Raw genomic sequence first — 20,963 nt, 5'->3', positions numbered from 1 at the left:
CGATAGTTATTTACATTTCATACACATATGCAAAGCTCACAAACAAACACCAAGCCTTTACTGAACATGTTGAATGGGAATCGCCTGTCAAAACACAGACATCTAGATCTGAGACAGGCACCCCAGTTACTTCATATAGTCAGTAGAAATTGACAATACAGTCAAGGGAAACCAAGGTGCAACACAGATCATCCTAAAGTAGGCACATAAATAGGTCAGATTAATCACCGCTTTTTTCGCTTCCTTCTGTCAATAAGGTGCAGAGAGTGACTAGCTCGGTTATGGATCCTTATGCTGCAGACATCCAAAGTTAATAAGATCAATCCCACCTTTGGTCTTTATTGTGCTCATTTTAAAAAGATTTTAAAAATTATTTTCTTTAAGACCCAAGAAAAAGAGAAGTCTGTTCAGCAGGTACCCACCAATCAGGTCTCAGGCACATCAAATGACAACTCTGCAGTTACTGCTTTCACTACAACTCCAGTGACTGAGGTTACTATCAGACTCCAAAGATCACTCAGCATCTTCTTGCTTAGCTCAGGCATTGCTGTGACACAAATCAGTAGTACCAACGCACTAGTAACTTGGTGCTAACTACACTACAGCTGTGAAATCTATCCGCAAGATTCAACTTATTTAAAGGATGTCTTATATACAAAATGTGGATTACCATTAATCTCAGGTAAGTAGGATCTTTTAGAATTGCTATCTCCTAATCTTGAGCAAAATTCTGAATATAGCACAAAGGGACACTGACTGGCTCTGGTGGGGACTGCATGTAGACTGATTTTGCTAGAATTAGAACCTTGAGGTGATTAGCTCTGGGGATAGGGGAAGTCAGTTAGGAATAGAAGGTCTACACAGACATGATCTTCAGCTTGCCTTCTTCAGAAATTAATACTTGTATGAACTTTCTACCTTTCAGAAATCATTCTGAGTAATCCATAAAATGTATATTTGCAGTACTTGTGCAAACAGTTGCATTGGTCCACTAAATAATTTTTATTTTAGTTGAATTGATTTTTACTACATAGCTTCCTTTAATCTAGGGCATTTCAGTAAGGACTATACAAACCCCTTAACCCTAGCAATATTTGATCAGGTTCAGTGGATAAACTTATTTTGACCACAAGATATGGAGATTCCTGTTTAGAGATGCAATTACTGTTACCCTTACACAGTAAGTCTTGTCTTGAAACTCTGAGGAGAAGGAAAGGGTAGGACTGAAAAACCCTAGCTAGAAGCCAAGTTTCAGGCAGCTGCTTCCTGCAAAAATCCCGGGGATGCAGTTTCAGTAGCGCTGTGCTACTGACCTATTCAAAGATGACCAATTGGTCCTAAGGCAGTCATTTGAGAAAAACTGAGAAGGCAGAAAACAGTAAATCCACAGAATACAATGGCAGTAAGAATGTTAGTATTCAAGAAAGCAATTATTTCCTCTCTTCCTGCCCAGGCAGGCAGTACTGGCAGGCTTCACATTGCCTGATTGCTTCATACCTCACAGCACAGGATGAGTAGGGGTGAGAAGGACTCACAACAAGGAGTTGAGGCCATGGTCATTGTTTCCAGTACACAAGATTTCACTGCCCAGAACTAATCTTCTGGAGTGCATCCATGCATGTGTGAAACTGTGGAGGAGACCAAGATGGGACTGAATTGCCACCATGCAGATGAATTCTCTTCAATAGTTATGTTGTCTCAGGTCAGCTTTCTCAGAAATGATCTGCGATAACTGAAGCTGGAAGGCATTTTGGTCAGCTTTGGCCTAAGATGGGTTTGTTTTTAAAAATTTCTACAGCTGCTCAGCATAGCAGGTGGAAAATAATTTTTTTTTTTTTAACTGACATTACTGCATGGTATTTGCCCTACACCTTTGCCCCAAACAGCCTGGTTGATCAGGAAGAGAAAATCTATAATTCTGAGAATGCTTCTGTCTCTCTGGAGACTTTGTTTTCTCATCTGTCATAAGGATGGATTCATACTAGCCCTCCACTCTTCACTTGTATCTAATGAAACAACTCATTCCTAGAGTGAGAGTACATTTCTGTTCCGTTTCACATGTCTGTTTTGAGCAATGAAATCACCACTTCAAGAAACATGTATGTCCATTATGCCATGGAAAACTTCACTTCTGTGTAAAACCTACAGCCATGCATTTGTTTCGAACGATGGTAATAGCAATAAAGTCAGACTTCCTTGACTCAGCAACAATTAGAGGGCACCCTTTGTATGAATAAAGATGCAAGAACTACTTGGTTCACACAAGCAAGCCCACCAGCTCAGTAGCTTAACTCAAAGTAGACAGAAGTTGATTCTTTGGAAAGTCTTCAAAAAGAAGGCAATTACTGGGTCTAACCCTTGGATTTGTTTAAGGCCTGCTGCCTACTAGTTTCATTGCATACCTCTAGTTTTTCACTTTTGATAAATAAAGAATAACCATTCATTATTAACTTTCACAGTTCCAGTCATACTGCTTTTGCCTCCAAAGTTCCTGTTCCAATCTGAAAAAAAATCAGTTTACTCTTTTCTTGAAAGGAAAAAGCTTTTTATATATCTGCCCATCTTTAACAACTTGTTCATGTCCTTCTTTCACCCGCTACTGAGATAGAATACCTGCCATCAAGATAGAAATGATTGTCATCCCAGACGTGTTAGGATGGGTTCAAAGCAAAAGCTTCCACAGCTGAAGGCAAAATGTTGGATTAATACTGAAGATTTGAACAATGGTTTTGCCTAAATGAGGAGTGTTGTATGAAAGATCTTGGCAAAAGTCCTGGCAAAAAATGTCAAAAATTACACATCTTTCTTCTGTGGCAATATTTTAGTATCTTAGCTGCTAGCGTTATCCTTGAGACCAATTAAACTGGTCACAGGCTTGGCTTTCACACTTTTCGCACTTGACTAGATCTGTCCAGCTAAATCATAAATCCTGGTGGCCGATATGACATAAGAAACCACAAAAAGGAAGCCGACTGTTAAAAAGTGCATAAATTCACTATAGTGGGGACTAGTCTGCATAAGAAAGTCTTGCTCTGGCATCCATACAACAAAAAAAGGTTGAAAACTAAGTTTAGGTTGGGTTCTTCCCGAGAAGGTATGAATGATGGTAAGAGGTCCACCAGAAATTAGTTATCTGTAGATTTTTTTAAATGGTGGTCGTGGCATGTGGCTGACTTCCAAAGCTGAGCTGAGCTGACAGAGTGGCCTTCTAGCAACTTTGGTCTCCATAAATGCACGAAGACAGGCAGCTACATGCAAATGATGCTCCATTCAAAATCCTCCAAGACATTCCTCTTCCTGAAGGCAAGACAATTAAAAAAAGGTTTCCACCACTCATATGTAACACATCAGTGGATCTACCCTGACAGCCAAAACTACTCAAAGATATGAGCCTTTGCTCCCTCTCACCTCCAAGCTGTGTGTTTGCAGAAGAAGAGAGGGTAGGTGTCTTTTCTTCCTTGAAAAATCATGATTTTCATTCTTCCATATAATATAGGTAATTCTGAAAATGCCAGGCATGCACTCATGCCACAGGGATAATATTAGTTCAGCGAAGTAAGTCTTTGTGGAAAATCACTTTCATTCAGACCAGCATGTATGCATCCTGCCCAAATATCATTACATCTGTGGAAAAGCTGTTCTTCATAAGGTGAAAGAATGTCTGACACAGCCAGAAAAATCCATTAGATGGGAAGATGAAGTTAGTGAATGTAAAAGGAAAAAAAAATACCCAAAGTGTAATAGTTAATCTTTAGCAGAAACGTTCTTTGAGGTTTATGAATACCTGGCATCAGCTACAGCCAAGCAAAAGAGAATGAGTGGTTGTGGTTTTTTAATTCCGGGCCAAGTAGTAGACTACCATTGTGTTTTGGATGGCTAAAACATTTTGATACCAGCTCTGCCATTTACAGACATTTGTGGAATCAGAATATACAAATTCCTGACAAGACAGCAGGTATTTTCTTTTGTCAGCTTTGGGACTGACTAGACAGTCTGGGAGGCCTAGCAAAAGTGATTCCAGATTGTGAGTGTGACTGACAGTCTTTAACATCAGTTCCTCAAGAGACCAACTCAACTGCAGCATTAAATTTAGGACTGAAACAGCTGCTAATACTTGGATTTTCCCTTACCTCCAACCTTTTTTTCGAGATCAGGGAAGGCAGATCGTTTACCACCTATAAACCAGAGATTACGGGTCTTAAACTTTATCTGCCCAGACAGTTGACACATTTACAGAAGGGGGAGGAGGAGGGGGGTGGGGAATAAAGGTTGCTTTAAACAAAACAACAACAGTAAACTGAAAAAGGTAAGCACATCCTTCAGAAGGGGGACTAAGGCTGCACAGCCGTTGTTGCTGCCCCTGCACCTCCTCTTTACGTTAAGAGGATAACAGGGAGTGGGGATGCTCCATAAATGAGGATGACTCACGTACCTCCTAGAAATACCTGAATTTAAGAAGCATGCTTCGGAGTCACGTTTAAAAAGAACCAAAAATGGTTAGGAGTTCCTAATACCACACTCACCCCACCAAAGGAGGGAATACTTTTACACAGTGAAAGTTTAATCAAGCAGCTATTTTTATTTATTGGTTCTGCTTTCACTGCAGAAAAACTGAAGTAAAAATAGGCCTATTTGTCAACCTGAAGCAAATAATTGTAATTTTACTCACTGGACTTCTACCAGATCCTTTTACAGTTTGGGGCTAAGTTTATACTCTCAAAGTTTTAACTAAATTAGAATGACTTTTAAGTAGTACAGCAGGCATTGGAGCTCCAGCCATGAACTCCTACTCTCCATGAAAATGCAGAACACTTAACATTTTGTTTCAGATCAGAATGATCTTGAGTTGAAAAAAATACTTCTAATACTCCCACAAACCTGACCAACTTACTACCCTTTCAAAATCCCTACAGTAAGTTCTCAGAAGTCAAAACTTTCATTTTCTGAACTACTTATTGAGTATTCAGGAGGCTCTTTGAAAATCAGAGTATCACATTCTCTGAACAGTAATTCTTATTCACCATCATGCTTTATAAGCATGTCAGACAGATTAGCTGCATGTTTCTGCTGTTAGTATCTGACATCTAATAAAGCCTAATAATCACTGCTTAGCTTTTCCAGAAACAGGTTTAAAGCTGATTTTTATACCATCAGTCTAATAACTGTATTTATAGAGATAATTTTTAAAAAAGTGAAATTTAAGTACCTTTCCTTAATTGACATCGTTTTGCTGGAATTATCAAGGACATCTTCAGTTGCTTGTGCTTTGTTCTCTCCAATGGAAAACATCTCACAGGAATTCTTACAAAATTTGCCTTCCAATTGTTCAGAGAGCTCCTGCAGTCTACAGGATACCGCAGCTGCAGTTTGTGAAACTGTCCTCATTGCTGATGCGCTGTTGAGTTCAGAAGTGGGCTCGGCGTGGTCTGTCCATTCAAAAGAGAAGTGCTGAATTAGACTTAGTGCTATTCTCAAAGATATTTTATATCATCAACACTGAAGCAGAAAGTCTGGATTTTTTTACATTCAAATCACATGCTACCCTAACAGAAAAAATTTCTGGCTGAGCTAGAGTACAAAGATTGATTGTGCAATATTATGTGCTGCATAGATTGGCCATTTGTGACTGAGGTTCACATGAAGCCACAGAATATCATGTTCAATACATAATTCTGAACTTCATATGGATGAGGCACAAACCACTGCTCCCGTCATCACACCAACAGGAAAACAAACGGACAGATAAAAGTGAGAGGGGAACAAAGAGTAGGGGAAGAGAAGCAGACAAAATTTAAATAAATTAACTTACTGGTAAAGCAGTTTAATGCATAAGTAGCATTTTAGGAGGACACTTAGTAGCTTAATAAAGGTATTATTTTCTAAGAAGGTGTTAGGGGCTTTTCTGGTTTTGTTTACTCAAGCAGCAATCAAACCACGGGAAAAACTGCCTTGATGAAAGATAAATGCACCATTACAGTTATCCTAAAGGAAATCTTTTTCTTTTTGAAATTTTACAAGCACAACACCCCTCTGATACATGGCTGCTCCCGTTTTATCCCAGTCTCTGGCTTGCCTGCAGTCACTGAAAGGTAATTGGATACAACGGACACTGCTTTTGAGGAATACATGCAGAATCTTCCTCTCTATGCCTATTCAGAGACCATTAAATTCAAAGTAAATTAACTTCACAAGATGAAGACAAAAATGCTTCTAGCACTGGACCCCATCATAATAAAGCAGAAAACTAATACAACTTCCTTCTAAATAGAACAGAAGGCTTTATGCAATGACCAAATTGACATTATTTCCAAAGCACTTTATTTAAAGATGGGTGAGTTTACTTGTTAAGTTTTAATTATGCTGTGCATATAGAAATGCAACTGCTCTGAGAATTACTTGGTTTATATTTTGTCACCCCACTGAAGAGAAAAATATTAGTTTTACAAAATTAGTTGTCTGAAAATTATCCACTACTAGCTATATAGATACGTACGTAGTTAATACATAACCATATATGCATGAGAAGGCAACAATTAAGAGCAGACACTTCACCCAGAGCAGCAAGTTCAGTTTCTTCAGCATTTTGGAGGGGCAGGGGCAAGGGCAAAAGAGGAAAGGATAAATTTTAGCTTCAGCATATAATACCAGTTCTTTCAAAGTAAGAGAATCTCAGTAAGAATTAGCCATCTTTAAAGGCTGAAGAATTGAAAGAATAACAAAGAGAAAATTGTATTTGTAAAACTTGAGCTTTCACAGGTATTTCTCTACTTTTAAGCAGTATTAAAATATGAAAATATAACCAGCCTTGATAATGCTTGAAATGAAGATGTTTAAAACTAGAGAAACACCATCGTTTGCTGAACGAGACTAGACCAATAGCAAGTATATACTGCACCTCTTTGCAAAGTCTTGCTTTTCATAACACTTTCCAAATCCATCTTTTCTTCAAAGGACTGGCCTTCTTTGACTGCCCATTTACCTTTCATGCCAGTATCAATTTCCTTCTGTTCAAGAGGCTGAAAAAGTGCTTGTGAACTAAACAGTTCCGTGCTGCCCTTCCTCAGGAAGCTGTATGTTGTCTCTTTATGGTAGTCTCCTGTTTTTTCAGGAACAGGATGTGTGGTTTCTTCCTCAAAGGAGCTGTACTTTGTAATTTCATTAGCTTCATGTGCTAGAAACCTCTTTCTCTCTTCTTCATGCTTCTTTGATGCTCTTTTGCTTTCTGGCTCTTCCATTGAGGGCTGCCACTGTTCTGACTTCTGTGTGCGTTTTCCTGAAGAGTCCGAGTTTTCTGCTGAAGAGTGGAACCTCAGATCAGCTCTAGCGGCAGCACTCATGCTTCCATCACTAGCTGGCTTTGTGTGCAGGTCTCCAGCATACAATGGAGAAAGGGTAGATGCCATTGTTGAAACTGATGTTGCAAGTGCAGTTGACAGGGGAGTAATTTTTCCACTTTCATTTTGTACCTATGAACAAAAAAAGAAAAAAAAAAGAAAAAAAAAGACAAGACTTAAAAGCTCTGAAATCATCAATTCCTGAAAACAGCCTAATCACATCAGTTCTTTGGAGGCATGCTTCCATATGAATATAGTGCTTTATAAATATAGACTAGAATCAGATAAGGAGAGCAAAACTGCCCCACAATTTGCCTACAGATGAATTATTCTACCCAGGGAAGAAACAACTGCATGTGAACAGCAACATCTTTAGTAATAAAGGGTGCATGTGTAGCATGCAACATGACGTTGTGTCAGGGCTCCATGAAAAGGCTCATACTGGCATGGTACTGTGCAGCACTGGGGAAAGAAATTAGTTCAGGTTCCAGACGCCGGATGACATGCCATGTGCCCAGGCTAATCAACTCTGTATCTCAGCAGGACTAATTAGCTTTGGCACAGCTCTGCTCTGATACGGTTATGCAGCTTCCAGCTCCGGAGCTAGCTCAGTGCCAGAGAGAGACTCTGCTCTGTGCTGTCCTACATAGGGTGGACATTCCTGACACTTCTGCCACATTAATCACCTTTACACAGGACTGTTAGTCTATATAAACATTATTCAAATATAAACATTGGCTGTCATGTACCTCTCTCAGCAAAGTATTTGAATCTAAGAAGCATATTTAAAAAAAACTCTCCAAATTTGCTTTGTCAGCCTCCAGAGTGGAACAATTACCTTTTCTACTCTTCTAACATATTAGTTTTATAAAGTTTTCCTAGACATAGTCAAGATGCAACACTTTTCTGCAATGCAGAGCTTGGCTTTGTCTTCTCCAAAGGTGACAAAAGCTATGAAAGAGACTGACAAACATGCCTTCATACACATCAGGAGAGGTTTTTGTTTTGTTTTTGTTTTCTTAAACTGCAGGGCTAGTGAACAGCATGCAAAACGAATAGACAAAAATCACACCAGCAGAGGGAAATCAACTGAAAACTAAAAATACACATGCAAATTCCATAAAGCATGGACAACACAGTCATTCATTAAACAAATCGTAAAGCAGAGCAAAGACTACCACGCTAGTTCAAAAATTCTGAAGAAAGTAAGAAAATAGTTACCAGTTTACTCTTTTTCCATTGCATCTATCAGAATTAGAAATTTAGAGGATATCAGCAAATGGATTTCAGTTTTAATTACAAGATATTTACATGTGCAATTATGTATTTTGGTAATGTAACCTCTAGTTACCTATTTTGATACCTTTCTTTTGGTTCTTCCTAGAAGAACTGTAACTGCATCTCAAAACATCCCAACTCTCCAAATGAACAGTTCACTATAGAAAGTCTTTTTGAAAATACACTCCTATTGAACTTGGTCCAGAGTCCACTCTGGTTTCTTTTGCTAGGTTCAGAAAGAGATGATAAAACATCCTTCCTCTGTATTTCCTTGCTTAAAGAGCAAGTTTGTTCTGTAAGTCTGACAACCTAATGTGACTGTCACTTCTTTCTCACCTGCTTCAGCCCATTTCTGGCCCTCAAACAACTTAGTGATACAATCATTAAAAGAGGCCAGGCTGCCACAACCTGGTTGGCATGTGGAAAACAAATGGAAAGAGGACTATGCAAGGTCTGGAAATCTTGCTGAAACAGATTTGCCAAATATTTACTACTACTTCATGCATAAGTAAAGTAGAAATTAAGTACAATTATAATTTGCCTTCTAACTATTCTATTATTATAAAGCATAATCATGAATGAAGTGTATCGAAAGAGAAGGGTATGAACTTTCTAACACTCAGATTGATCCAAATCCCTAGAAATACAACAGGCATAGGAGTTGTGCTTCATTGTTAAAAGTGATTTCTTTTAATGCTGTAATACAAAGGGACTGATGTTTCTGCTCTTGTGAACATCAGCTCTGAAGGACTGCTGCTTGGCCATCTGACGCTCAAACTTCACTAAAAAGGCATTCCTTTGCAGTTCCAATTGTATGAAGAATCCCAGAACAGGAAGCAAAATTCCACTGCACATATTAAATCATTTCATTTTGACCATAACTTCCTGAATTTCTAAAGTATTCTGCTTTTAGGGAAAAAATTAAAAATAAAAATCAATGCCCCCTCCCAGAGGAAAATGACAGAATATGTCCAGACTAATAATGGAAATAAATAGTACTTTCAGGAAAGAGTCTGAAAGTCACACATGACAAAGCTCCAAAATTCCCTGAAAATACATCTAACATGATATGTGTCACAGTTTTTACCCCTTTGCTCAGGAATTTACTTTTAGGAGACAAATAATATTCTACCAGAAAAGACAGACACTGTGAAAAGTACAGCATGTGCTAATCACAAAGATGATATAGTCTTGAATTACTTAAAAAACATACCAATGAAGTTGAACATTTTAGAGGATGTTGTTCCTCAATGTCAGAAGACTGCTTCCTGACAAGCTTTTTCCTGTGAATATGTCACAACCCCAGCGCATAGCTCAGAGCAAAGAAAAGGCCAGCTGTTACGGCATCTTCCACTAAAGCTGTTTTCTCCAACAAAAAGAAACAAATGAAGAAGAGCTAAGATTGCACTTACCTGCTCAACTTCTCCCAGAGTGACTGGCTGAGTCTGGTAACGAGCATTCATTCTCCTGTGCCTAATATCTCCTCGAGTCCTTGTGGAGATGGCCCTGGATACTGGTTGAGATAATTTGTTAAACAAAGCCATCTTTTCTGCCAAACTTAAGGTGGAAGAATCGGGTTCATCCGACTGATCTTGCCCCATCGCCTCTTTGGCTGCTCTTATCTCCTCTTTAGCTAAAATTTTTTGGTGTGCTGATGCCTGCAAGCTGAAGAAACAGAACTGGAAATGAGTTTTCGAGAAGCCACTATGAAGTTTTAAAATCTCAACCTGATAGAAGCAGAAGAACTGCACATGAAGCACAATAGCCAATGTAATATAGCAGCCTAAGTGGTTATGCAGTGGTTCAACATTGGCATGATGAATTCTAATTCAACAGCTGAAGATTTAAAAAAAAGTTAATTTTTCATTCATAAATTCATTTGATTAGGACACAACAATTTTGTAAAAGGGGAACTTAAGATTGAAGAGACATTTTTCAGACCAATCTCTTTATACAGAATAGAGAGCTATGGAGAGACATTTAAATGCCTGCTGTAGAACAAACACGGGTCCTACAGTGCAATTTACATAAAATTCAATTTTATTAGAAATAACTTGTGGAGCATATACAATAAAAACATTTAAAAGATGGATTTAAACTCCAAGTTAATGCTGCTTTTAGGTTAGCATAAATTGTAATGCCTTTCATAATTTTAAGTGGAACAGAATTCAGACTCTCTTTTGTTTTGAGTTATCTGGTGTAGCTCAACAACAAAAAATAGTTTTGAAACATACTCCATTAATTTTGAAGATTTTTGACCAATGCTGAAGGCACATTCATTTGTAAAAGCTGTAAATGCATTTGTCTCTACAATAATATATTTTATTCACCTCTGCGAGAATATATTTTGTTCACCTTCAGCCACATTTATGGAATTAGTAGTATTCTCTCTTTTTTTTTTTTTTTTTCTGTCGTGGTCTCTGCTAGAATTCTCTCATTCAGAACAGGCAAACGGTATTCTGCAACTTTACCTATAGGTGGTGCAATTTCTTATCTTTCCTTTAATTTGGTAAGTTAAAATATATGTAGAGACAGACAAAGAGGGTATGTACTGCTTGTGGAATCAAGCAGCCAGCTTCGATATTTTCATCTCAAGATGACTGTACAAAAAAAAGTACAAGAGCAAAGAGGGTTCTGCTAGGTTCTCTCACATGCAAATTCACTTCTTTCACCAAGAAGAATAATACGCTTCTAGAACAGGTAAGTGTGGTTAGAAAGGTCCTGAAAACAGATGCTTGACAAATAAAAAAAAGCTGCGTTGTTTTATCATGCAAACACAAATGAAGTTGACAAATGTTTTAAATATTCTTGAAACGAGTATTGACTTGACACATTGAAAAGGCATTCAAGGCTTTAAAGATGCATCTGCTATTGAGGAATCTTGTGCTCCACGTAACATGCATGTTTATCCCCCCCAGTACCTGATAGGTTGTACAGTGCTCTTAACTACAGTGGGACTAGGTACTCTTGTCACTACTGTGTGGGTATTCACAGAACGTGAAGCAGGGGTAGATTCACTTTAAAAGAATTGCCAAGGAGGGAAAATTCACAAGGAGAGAGAAGAAAAAAGCATTAAGAAAAGCAATACATTAAGTGTTAACCACAGAAAAGACCAAAACCAAACCAAACCAAAACAGAAAAAAACAAACAGCAATGATTTTTAATCACAGAGTTATCTGCTGTGACCTTTGCAAAGTAACTTCAAATATTTTGAAAGAACTAAAAACCTAGAGGAGCAAACAGGTTATCTCTTGAAGTTGCTCATTACCCGTAACATAAGCTATCTTTTAGTAGATCACTAGGTGAACGTCCATTCACCTTTGCTTAGTTTTCCAAAAAATGACTTTCCTTTTTTCAGGAAAATGTCATGATGTATGACCACAGTGCAAGAAATGAGTTTCCAAAAATTACATTCAAGATTTCAGAGCGTAAAAGGTTTTCCCCAATACAAATACATTCCATGAGAAAATGTGCAGATTTTCCTCAGTGCAAAGTATCTTCTTCCTTTGAGTTATAAACCAATGCTATGATTAATCCCATTTACATAATCTACAGGTTCATAAACTTTCTGCCAAATTACAGTTCATACAAGTTATGCTTTACTAGTCCCTCTGCTTCTAAAAAGGAATTTCAGTATAGTTTCCCATGTGGTTCTCAAGGAAATTGGCCCTTAACAATAAACGTTTTCCTTGCTACAAAGTTGTAAACGCCATATATGGGACTTAATCCTAGAATTAAGCAAAAGTTAGAGGCAACATTTGTACAAGACTTACGTAGCTGCGATGACCACTTCCTCACTGGTAATTGGTTGTGTGTGCGATCTATCCTGCAAACGCCGCAGTCTTCTCTCTACTGCTGAACTTCTTGTAGGTGGTTTAGGAATATTTTTCATTTCAAATGATTTTTCCATTTCCTAAGAGGACATATGTCATAATTAGAACCATGGAAGAAAAGTTCTAAACCAGTACTTTCTTTTTAGCTTTGTTGCATGCAAAGTAGTAAATTTCCCAAATGTCCATCTCTGAATTAGAAGCAGGATGTACTTGCACAGTAGACATCACAGAATTAAAACTAACTACACATCTCTAAATGACATTCTTAAAAAAGGCTGTAGACAAACAAGACTACTGCGTACGTAGGTAAGATGAAGTAAAAAAAAAATAAAAAATTTGGAGCTTGGACTTGGTTAACCGCATTACAGCTCATTCAAGCGTACTTTGGGTTCTTCAGCATCTTGTATATGAAGTGTTTAACTCAGCCTTCTATTAAGAAGATGCAATACTTACTCTAAAAAGCAGCCTCTTTGCAGCTACGCTTAGTTTGGCTCGGTCATCCAATTTTTCTTCGTCTACACAAAGAGAAAAAAAAAAAAAGGAGGCCGAACGTAATGAATCCAGCTCATATTAAATGCAAGGCTTTTTTTTGACTAAATGATTTCTGAACTCCTCAAAAATTATGTTTTACTAAGACAAGAAGCACCACCAGTAAATAAGATGACTGTTACTCTCTTTAAAAAAAAAAAAGACTTATCCTGAACTAAATTGTGTAATTGTATTTACAAGTATTACACCAGAGGAAAATTCTTAACAGGATTTGAGAACAAAAGACTTATCTTGAGGACATTTCACACGTTTTCAAGTTAGCCAGACAAACTTTTATGAATTATCAAACTTAGTGTATTAGTCTATGATAACACATGAACTACGAAAATAATTAGACTGAAAAACTGTCTTAAGGGTCAGTATTCATCCTGCTGTATAGAACTCTACCTTCTACAAGTTGACCATACAAGATGGTCTCTCCTGGGAGTTGGTCTTTCTGACTACCACCTTGTGTCCCCATTTTTCAGAGGCTCAACTGGTATCCTTAGGAGCTGAAATCAGCATCCTCCAGATCCAAGAGCCATCATCTCAAAGCTGCAGAGAGTATCACCTTTCAAATAGCATATGGCATTAAATCTAAATTTAGCTACTCATGAGATTACCTACTTAATTTGTGCCAGACTCGCTGAGAGTGACAAGAGGGAAAGAGAAGCAAGATGGCAGACTGAATTATGTAATTTAATAACCTGCATCTTGCAACTTCCTTAGCTAGAAAACATGTTATCAATATGAGTTTCACAAGATACTAAAGGCTTTTTTAGTTATTAGTCCTAGACCACTGATTAAAATGTGTATTTTTTTTCCACCAAGTAGTTTATTTATTGTCTAAATTAGAAAAAACCCCAACAATCCCATGTTTAAAAGTCTCAAGCCATTCCCCCCCTTGCCTCCCATACAAAGTCTGATATCCACATCAATGGTTCGTTATCAACGAATTCGAAATCAAGTCTGTAGTAGACATGGCCCAAAGAAAAGTGGTACTTCAAACATATTATAGGCAATGATAGTTACTTTCATGTGGACTTGTTTGCATTATCAAACAGTTCTTCAGTTAAAACAAAACAGATTTGCTCCCATTTCTTCGTTAGAAAATAGCATAGTAACATACCTTCAGCAGCTGGTATTTCTGCACTCAAAATTGACCTAGTGAAAAATTATCAAACAGAAAGAAGTTAGTTGGAAACAAGACATCAAAAATTAAATTCAAACTCCATCTGAAGTAGCAGGACATCAAAAGTCTTAAGAGTGGGAAAACTTTCTCTATTTTTCAAGTTTCAACAGTTTCCACTTTGACATCCTTTAATAAAGCAAAAAGGCAAGCAATTACAGCCAAACTTGAATACAGTAAAGGAAAATTATTTCCAGTTCATCTTGCAGAAGATAAAAGTTTAAGATCTGCTGCCAGCTCTTTTAACATAAAATATGTAGCTTTGGTGTTTACAAAAAAAGAAAATGATAAAGCAGAGTAGATGGAAAGGAAACTCTTTATATAAAATCAGAAGCATTTATCATTAGAGAGAACCAGACAGCTACAATACTTTATGATTAATTGCTGTTCACCATTTTGTGTGTGTGTGTGGGGGATTTGCAAAGAGTTGGTTTTGTTGGCAGTGTTTTGGTTTTTATAAGGAGCTATACCAAATACTTGATTGTTTTTAAAGAGAAACAACAACCTTGCAAAATGTTTATGCTAATAAATGAACAACTTCTCTTCACAAGCTTGTTGGTGTCTACCTGCACCAGAATGCTATGCAGAGCTACATACATGCCTACCTATCTGTCTCCTTTCGTTCTGCTGACGTTATAGGTTGAGTTTTAAATCTCTCAGAAGTCTTTCTATTTTCACCAGGAGAAAAATAGCGCCTCGGCCTTCGTGGCCCTCTTTCATGGTCACCATTGGCAGACAAAGCGCTACCTGCCGTTGACATCTCAAACCGAGATTCACTTTTAAATCACATGATAGAAAGCGCATAGAAAAGAAAACAGAAGAGAGAAGTAAAGCATAGATGTAAGCATCTCAACAATTCACTAGAGATCACTCTGCATGCTCCTCTGGTAACATGCGCAGACATACACATTCCAGCTACCCCACATCACAACTTGCACTAGCAAGCAGAAGCACAAAAGCGGGATTCAAACCATCTCAGCCTCCAGTACACACTGGTGAGAGCTAAGCTGTGTGCTTTAAGTGCCGAACACAACTGCTGTTGAGTGTGTGTAATTTTTGCCAAGGACGTGCAAGTTTCACACGAAAATACATCTGAAATGTCACCTACAGTTCAGTTTTCTTGTTGGCATTAGCAGTCTCCAGAAAGACATTACGGAGCTGGGCAACAGAGACTTTTGTGTCAACCATGCCAATCTCACCGTTTGGTGCATTTGCTTCCATGCTCTCCTTACTTTTAAAAGCTTCTAGCTTAGGAGCCACAGTATAGTCAGACATTGAGCGAGTCAGGACTTTATGCTTTGCTGTCGACACTTTCCGAACAGGAGCTTTTGCCTTGGCAGGCTGCGATACAGACCCACTCTGTATGTACATAACAGCTTCACTCCTTTCTATGTTCTCAGGGGTCTTGAACTGCTGCTCAGGAGCCTGCCTCTTACTGCACTCCAGTTCTCTCTGAACTTCTGTGTTAACTTTCAGCTTGCTTGAGAAAGAGGAACTCCCCACAGGGCTATCCAATTCTCCTCCTCCAAAGAGGCCTTCACGGTTCTTCCCTTGCTTGCGAATCTCAGATGGCAAAATTGGTCTTCTGCCTTTGGAAGCCTGTTCACCCTCCAAGGAATCTTCTTCATCAGGCTTCGCTCCATAACCAAGTGCCTCTTTCTTTTCACTCTCTGATGCAGTGGCTGCTGACGATTTTGTTGAGAGGCTAACATTGTCTGGTAGGAGGCTGCCAACAGAGATGTTTGCTGGTTCTTCTGTTCTCATCAGCTGAGCTGTGTGAGCAATGCCAGCAGGCTGAATATAGCCATGTATCGGTTGGCGGACTGAACTGACGGGCTGATTTATAACCCTATCAAAGGCAGACGTTTCTGTCTGAAGAGGCATGTAGTGGGCTGGCACTGGATGGGATTTTCTCTGAGATACTGTGTCTGTGACAAGTTCAGGGCTTCCACGAGCACTTTCCTCTTTCACCAGTTTCTCTCTAACTTTTACTCTTTAAGAAAGAAAAAGGATTAAAGCTGTGAACGGCAATACCCAATCGGGGAAGGAACACAGACTACCTACTGTGGGTACAGGCAGCAACATTGTATTAAAATAAAAAGCAACAATACATAAAAGAAAGCAATCTTATGATGCAACCCCTTCCTCCCTCCCATATCTTAGCAGTAACATTGCTCAAAAACATTCACGTGACTCACAGGCCCCCAAACATGCATGACTCCTGAGAAGGTAACTGTGCAAGCTCTGAAAATGTACAGCATGTTCCCACGAGGTCACAACTGCTTTTGCCAAACAGCACATACCCACAGTCTCAAACAAACAAGATGATCATAACTGCTTTTTATACTATCAAGTGTTCGGTTTAGCCTGAAATTGCAAATTCCATTGGCAATCACGTATGTAGTCAAGATTTTTGAAGATGTCTAAACACTGGGCAGCTTACATCATATCAAGATGCTGCTGCATTCGTGAAAGGGATGAAAAAACACATTGTTCTCTCCACCTAGCCCTTCAGATGTTTTGCAAGAGACTTTTTAACTTGTGCTTTTGTGTATCATATAAGACATCTCAGCTGTTATATGTAGTGTAACCTGTTTTGGTAAGTGAGGAAAAAATGTCGAAAGTGCAAGCCTTAAAGCCCAAACTGAACTATGGCAGGGCTGTTGCTCTTCAGAGGGCTTGCAGCGGTAGAAAAGCATTAAAAAAAACCCCACCCAAAACAAAACAGGCACTTTGTTTTGAAATGTTTCATTACATTCTAACATGCAAAACTCACAGGAATGTTCCCAAAAGTTACTTTACTTCAGTGTGTTTTCTAGAAAAACCTCTAGACTTGTGTAACATCCATGCAAAACAGAGTTGTATTCTACCTTTAGACACTTAGTGCAACTGCACTAACGGAAGGCAAGCACGTGCAGCCGGAGGCAGCCTCTGCTCTATGACTACAGCTGAAGGTAAGCTCTCCAGCCGTTTTACAGCCACACCGAGTGTTCGGACGGCTTACAGGGCAAGCGCTCGTAAATATTGCATACACAGCATTAAAAGTGATAGCCTTGTACTTCCTCCCCTCCCAAATGGGTATAAACAATTATTTTCATTCTGAGGAAGGAAAGAAACTCAAGTACAATAGGAGACTAGCTCTTTATTTGAAAGTAAGCAATCCAGCTCAAAGTATGTGCAATTCCAGGCTTGCTACCAACAGAGTTTTTGGAGTTTACACTATTAAAAGAGCAAGATTTAGGAAAAAAGACAAATTAATATCTGAGAGAATAATTCAGGATATCCAAAGTTATCTGAAACATCAACATTTCTACTATTTTGGTGTTTCTTATCTCTGAGGATTGGTGCACTTACCAGGGAAGCTTCTCAAAGTTACTTAACCACAGAAAGTGTGTTCAGTCTGAAAAGTGATTCTTTAAACTACACATACCAAGCATTCTCCAGAACATCCACACTGATGTTAGTACCGGGTTATAAGAACTACTTTAATCAGGAACATGGAAATTAATCTTCCTGCAGTGCTTCTTATGGTAGGCTAACTGTATGTGTTACCAAACTGGGAGAAAGCAGCTGCTTGTAGCTCTGAACAAGATTTTGCTTTACTTTTCAATATAAATTTTTTTACTTCTCTTGTCCCATCCCCTTTGGGATATTATATTATTACAGGGAATGCTAAGAATGCTAAGATGGATTGGTGTGTGGTATAAAAATCTGCTGGTTTGCAGAGTACAAAGTGGGATAAAATAAGAAGTTATAAAAATTAGTGGAAGCCAGAATGATAGCAGCTGTGGAAAAAGCTAGAGGCATTTGTACTTCTTCATCAAAAGACCAATTGGTTATAAGTTACAATAAAAGCAGATGCTTCAGAAAAGTTTCAACAGCTGTTTATCCGCAAGAAATGACACTTTCTAACTTGCTGCTGTTAAAGGAAAATTAAAGGCAAGTGTTAAATGAAGACAGAGTGAAGGGAAAGGGAGGTTTGTAGTCTGATTGTTAGCCACACAGCTACATTTTAGGATACCTGGAGGGCCAGCTGATAAGTGAAGGTGTGTCCCCTTCCGAATCTTTCTGAAGAAACCATTCAGGTTTTGCTTTCCCTGCACTACTACAGAAAACAAAACTTCAGGTAATTTTTGAGATCTCAACGCATGCTCCCATTGCTTCTCCCAATTTTCCCTCCCCACCACTTTTTTTGTTTCCCAACTACTCAATTACAGAGGATTGTTCACAAAATAAAAGCACAGCACATTAATCAAATTGAAAGGTGATAAACTGTGAAACAAACCGTCATAATAATTCCACAAATGTCTAAAAAGTGTTCTGAATGTTAAATATTCTGCAAAAGTAACTTTACCAGGTGTACATCATCCACAATTTGAGAAGTAAAAGCAACTACACAATCTTACTTTTGCCATTTGCCATTTCAGGGTTTATGTAAGGACACCTGGAAAAGTTGCTAAAACCATTCCTTTGATTTGTGGTAAAGGCTGCTAGGTCCAAAACAAAGTAGGAATATGAATTTAATGAAGTTAGAAATTCAGATGGCTAAATCATACTTCCTAAGAAACTCTCAGGAGCGTCTGGAACACCTCTCTCCTCTTGAAACCCTGTATCACAAAAGCTTCAGAAATGCAAACCCAGTTAGCTCAAGTAAAATGCGTCACTGGGAGACAGGGGAAAGGAAAAGCTTAAAAACCAAAGTAGCCCCCAATTTGATCTTGTCTTAACTTTATTCTGTTTCCATTTTGGAGTTGAAAGCATAAAATGCCCACCTTCATCTACAGTCCCTCAGCAACAGTAGATCACATCAAATACTTTTAACCTTGCAAGAACACTGTCCAGCCACACTAACATGTACAAATTCCCTGGAGGTGACAAGCGCCCAGGCTGCTTTCGATTACCTATAGCTACATCTGAAAGAACTCTTCCCACTGCAGTTCAGGCATTTGGGATGAAACTCCCAAATTAAGCTCCAGGTCATCTACTTCAATTTTTCTTAGTTAGTCTTTTAATAATAATAGCTGAAGAAGGTCAAATCAACGGCTGCTTTTAAGATAACAGTGCATATACTGTAAATAAGTTTAAATTTGAGAACTCACCTACAGTTGTCATCTAATCCAAAACAAGCTTAGAACAAAGTCACGCACCGACTGTTAAAACACCTTTTGTTTTTCCAAATGTTTTTGAATTCCTAAAGGAACTGACCAAATAGGAGGTAAAAACCTTCCACAGGAGCTGACCCAGCAGCTGGAATTGCTTTGGAGCAAGCAAACTTCCTTCTCGTCTCTTATGTGTACTTTGGCACATTTTTATAGTGGGCATGGCCCAAGCAGCAATTATTTGTACTTGATCATTCATCCTTTGAAGAGAGCAGCGAGAAGAACGCAAGACACGTTTTGAACTTAGAGTTAATCAGCCACTTCAGCAGCCAAATGCAGACAATGTAAAATGATATCTTCTCAGTACTTTGTTGTCTTCTCAGTGATGGATAATAGGATTAATTATTAAATCTTCTTGGGACTGAAGGTACAAAGCTTTCATATGTATTTCAAAGCAAGCTGCAGTTATTTTCCAATTTGAACTCAGCAAATTTAAATTTCACAAAACCAATTTTGCAACCTATATACGTGGAACTGACTTCAAAATGGCAGCCACCTGGAAAGCTGGCATTAGTCCTTATTTCGCTTGTGCAAACGGCCTTATAGCAGACTACCACACTGCATGGAAGTAGGCAATGACTTCTTTACCACTCAGAAACAGGGACAAGAGTTTGAGAGATTATTCTTAAATCTCTGAATATCACACCAGCGAGCACACACTGGCACTGGAAGTTGTCAGGGGTATTAAAATGAAGAATGGGCTCTTGGCAACTTGGCCTTTAAAATAACACCTACTGCCTACACGCGTATCCAAACAAAAGACAAGTTTAAACTCTTGGCTGCTGTAAGAGCTACACCATATCTAGGTGGGTGCAGGTGATTTCCTTCAAAAGATAAGACAGACAGTAACTGGGAAACTTGTTTTACACAAATAATGACTCCAGGCCTCGTCCAGAAAGGATTTGAAATTAGTGATAATGCAGTCAGCAAGCTGTATTAAGTTATTCATAGAATTATAGAATAGTTTGTCGTCTGCGAATTTGCTGAGGGTGCACTCAATCCCACTGTCTATGTCATTGATGAAGATATTAAACAGATCTGGTGCTAGTACAGACCCCTGAGGGGCACCACTCATCACTGACCTCAATCTGCACATCGAGCTGTCAAACGCTACCCTCTGGATGTGACCATCCAACCAATTCCTCATCCACCGAACAGGCCACCTATCGAATCCATCTCTCTCCAATTTAGAGAGAAGTATGTTGGAGGGACCGTGTCAAAGTCCTTACAGTAGTCCAGATAGATGACATCCATAGATCTTCCCTTGTCCACAGATGTAGTCACTCCATCATAGAAGGCCACTAGGTTGGTCAGGCAGGACTTGCCCTTAGTGAAGCCATGCTGGCTGTCCCGAATCACCTCCCTGTCCTCCATGTGCCTTAGCAGAGCTTCTAGGAGGATCTGTTCCATGATCTCCCCAGGCACAGAGGTTAGGCTGACATGTCAGTAGTTCCCAGGGTCCTTCTTCCTGCTGTTTTTAAAAATGGGTGCAATGTTTCCCTTTATCCAGACACCAGGAACTTCACCTGACTGCCATGACTTTTCAAATATCATGGAGAGTGGCTTGGCAACTGCATCACCCAATTCCCTTAGGACTCTGGGATGCATCTGGTCAGGTCCCATAGACTTATGTATGTTCAGG

The 20,963-nt window shown here is 38.8% G+C and overlaps 1 protein-coding gene across 2 annotated transcripts in view; it reads right to left on the bottom strand.

The window, feature by feature from the left end:
- The window catches only part of SVIL (supervillin), a 105,826-nt gene that overhangs the window by 32,420 nt on the left and 52,443 nt on the right, over positions 1 to 20,963 (bottom strand). Inside the window, exons 4-14 of one of the 2 annotated variants that reach the window (XM_086466383.1) lie at positions 18,184 to 18,267; positions 15,271 to 16,155; positions 14,768 to 14,938; positions 14,103 to 14,137; positions 12,899 to 12,960; positions 12,386 to 12,525; positions 11,534 to 11,629; positions 10,025 to 10,277; positions 8,556 to 8,579; positions 6,980 to 7,466; positions 5,207 to 5,426 (exon numbers count right to left, since the gene is read on the bottom strand). In XM_086466383.1, coding sequence (XP_086322509.1) covers positions 5,207 to 5,426; positions 6,980 to 7,466; positions 8,556 to 8,579; positions 10,025 to 10,277; positions 11,534 to 11,629; positions 12,386 to 12,525; positions 12,899 to 12,960; positions 14,103 to 14,137; positions 14,768 to 14,938; positions 15,271 to 16,155; positions 18,184 to 18,267 — 2,457 coding nt within the window. The remainder of the gene's footprint in view (positions 1 to 5,206; positions 5,427 to 6,979; positions 7,467 to 8,555; positions 8,580 to 10,024; positions 10,278 to 11,533; positions 11,630 to 12,385; positions 12,526 to 12,898; positions 12,961 to 14,102; positions 14,138 to 14,767; positions 14,939 to 15,270; positions 16,156 to 18,183; positions 18,268 to 20,963) is intronic. The other variant, XM_086466384.1, reaches the window with a different exon arrangement.

This window comes from Leptosomus discolor, chromosome 6 (assembly GCF_034619465.1).
Source record: "Leptosomus discolor isolate bLepDis1 chromosome 6, bLepDis1.hap2, whole genome shotgun sequence".
NCBI classification, from domain to species: domain Eukaryota; kingdom Metazoa; phylum Chordata; class Aves; order Leptosomiformes; family Leptosomidae; genus Leptosomus; species Leptosomus discolor.
The sequence above is the reverse complement of the archived record's forward strand: the minus strand, read 5'-3'. Positions and strand labels throughout refer to the sequence as shown.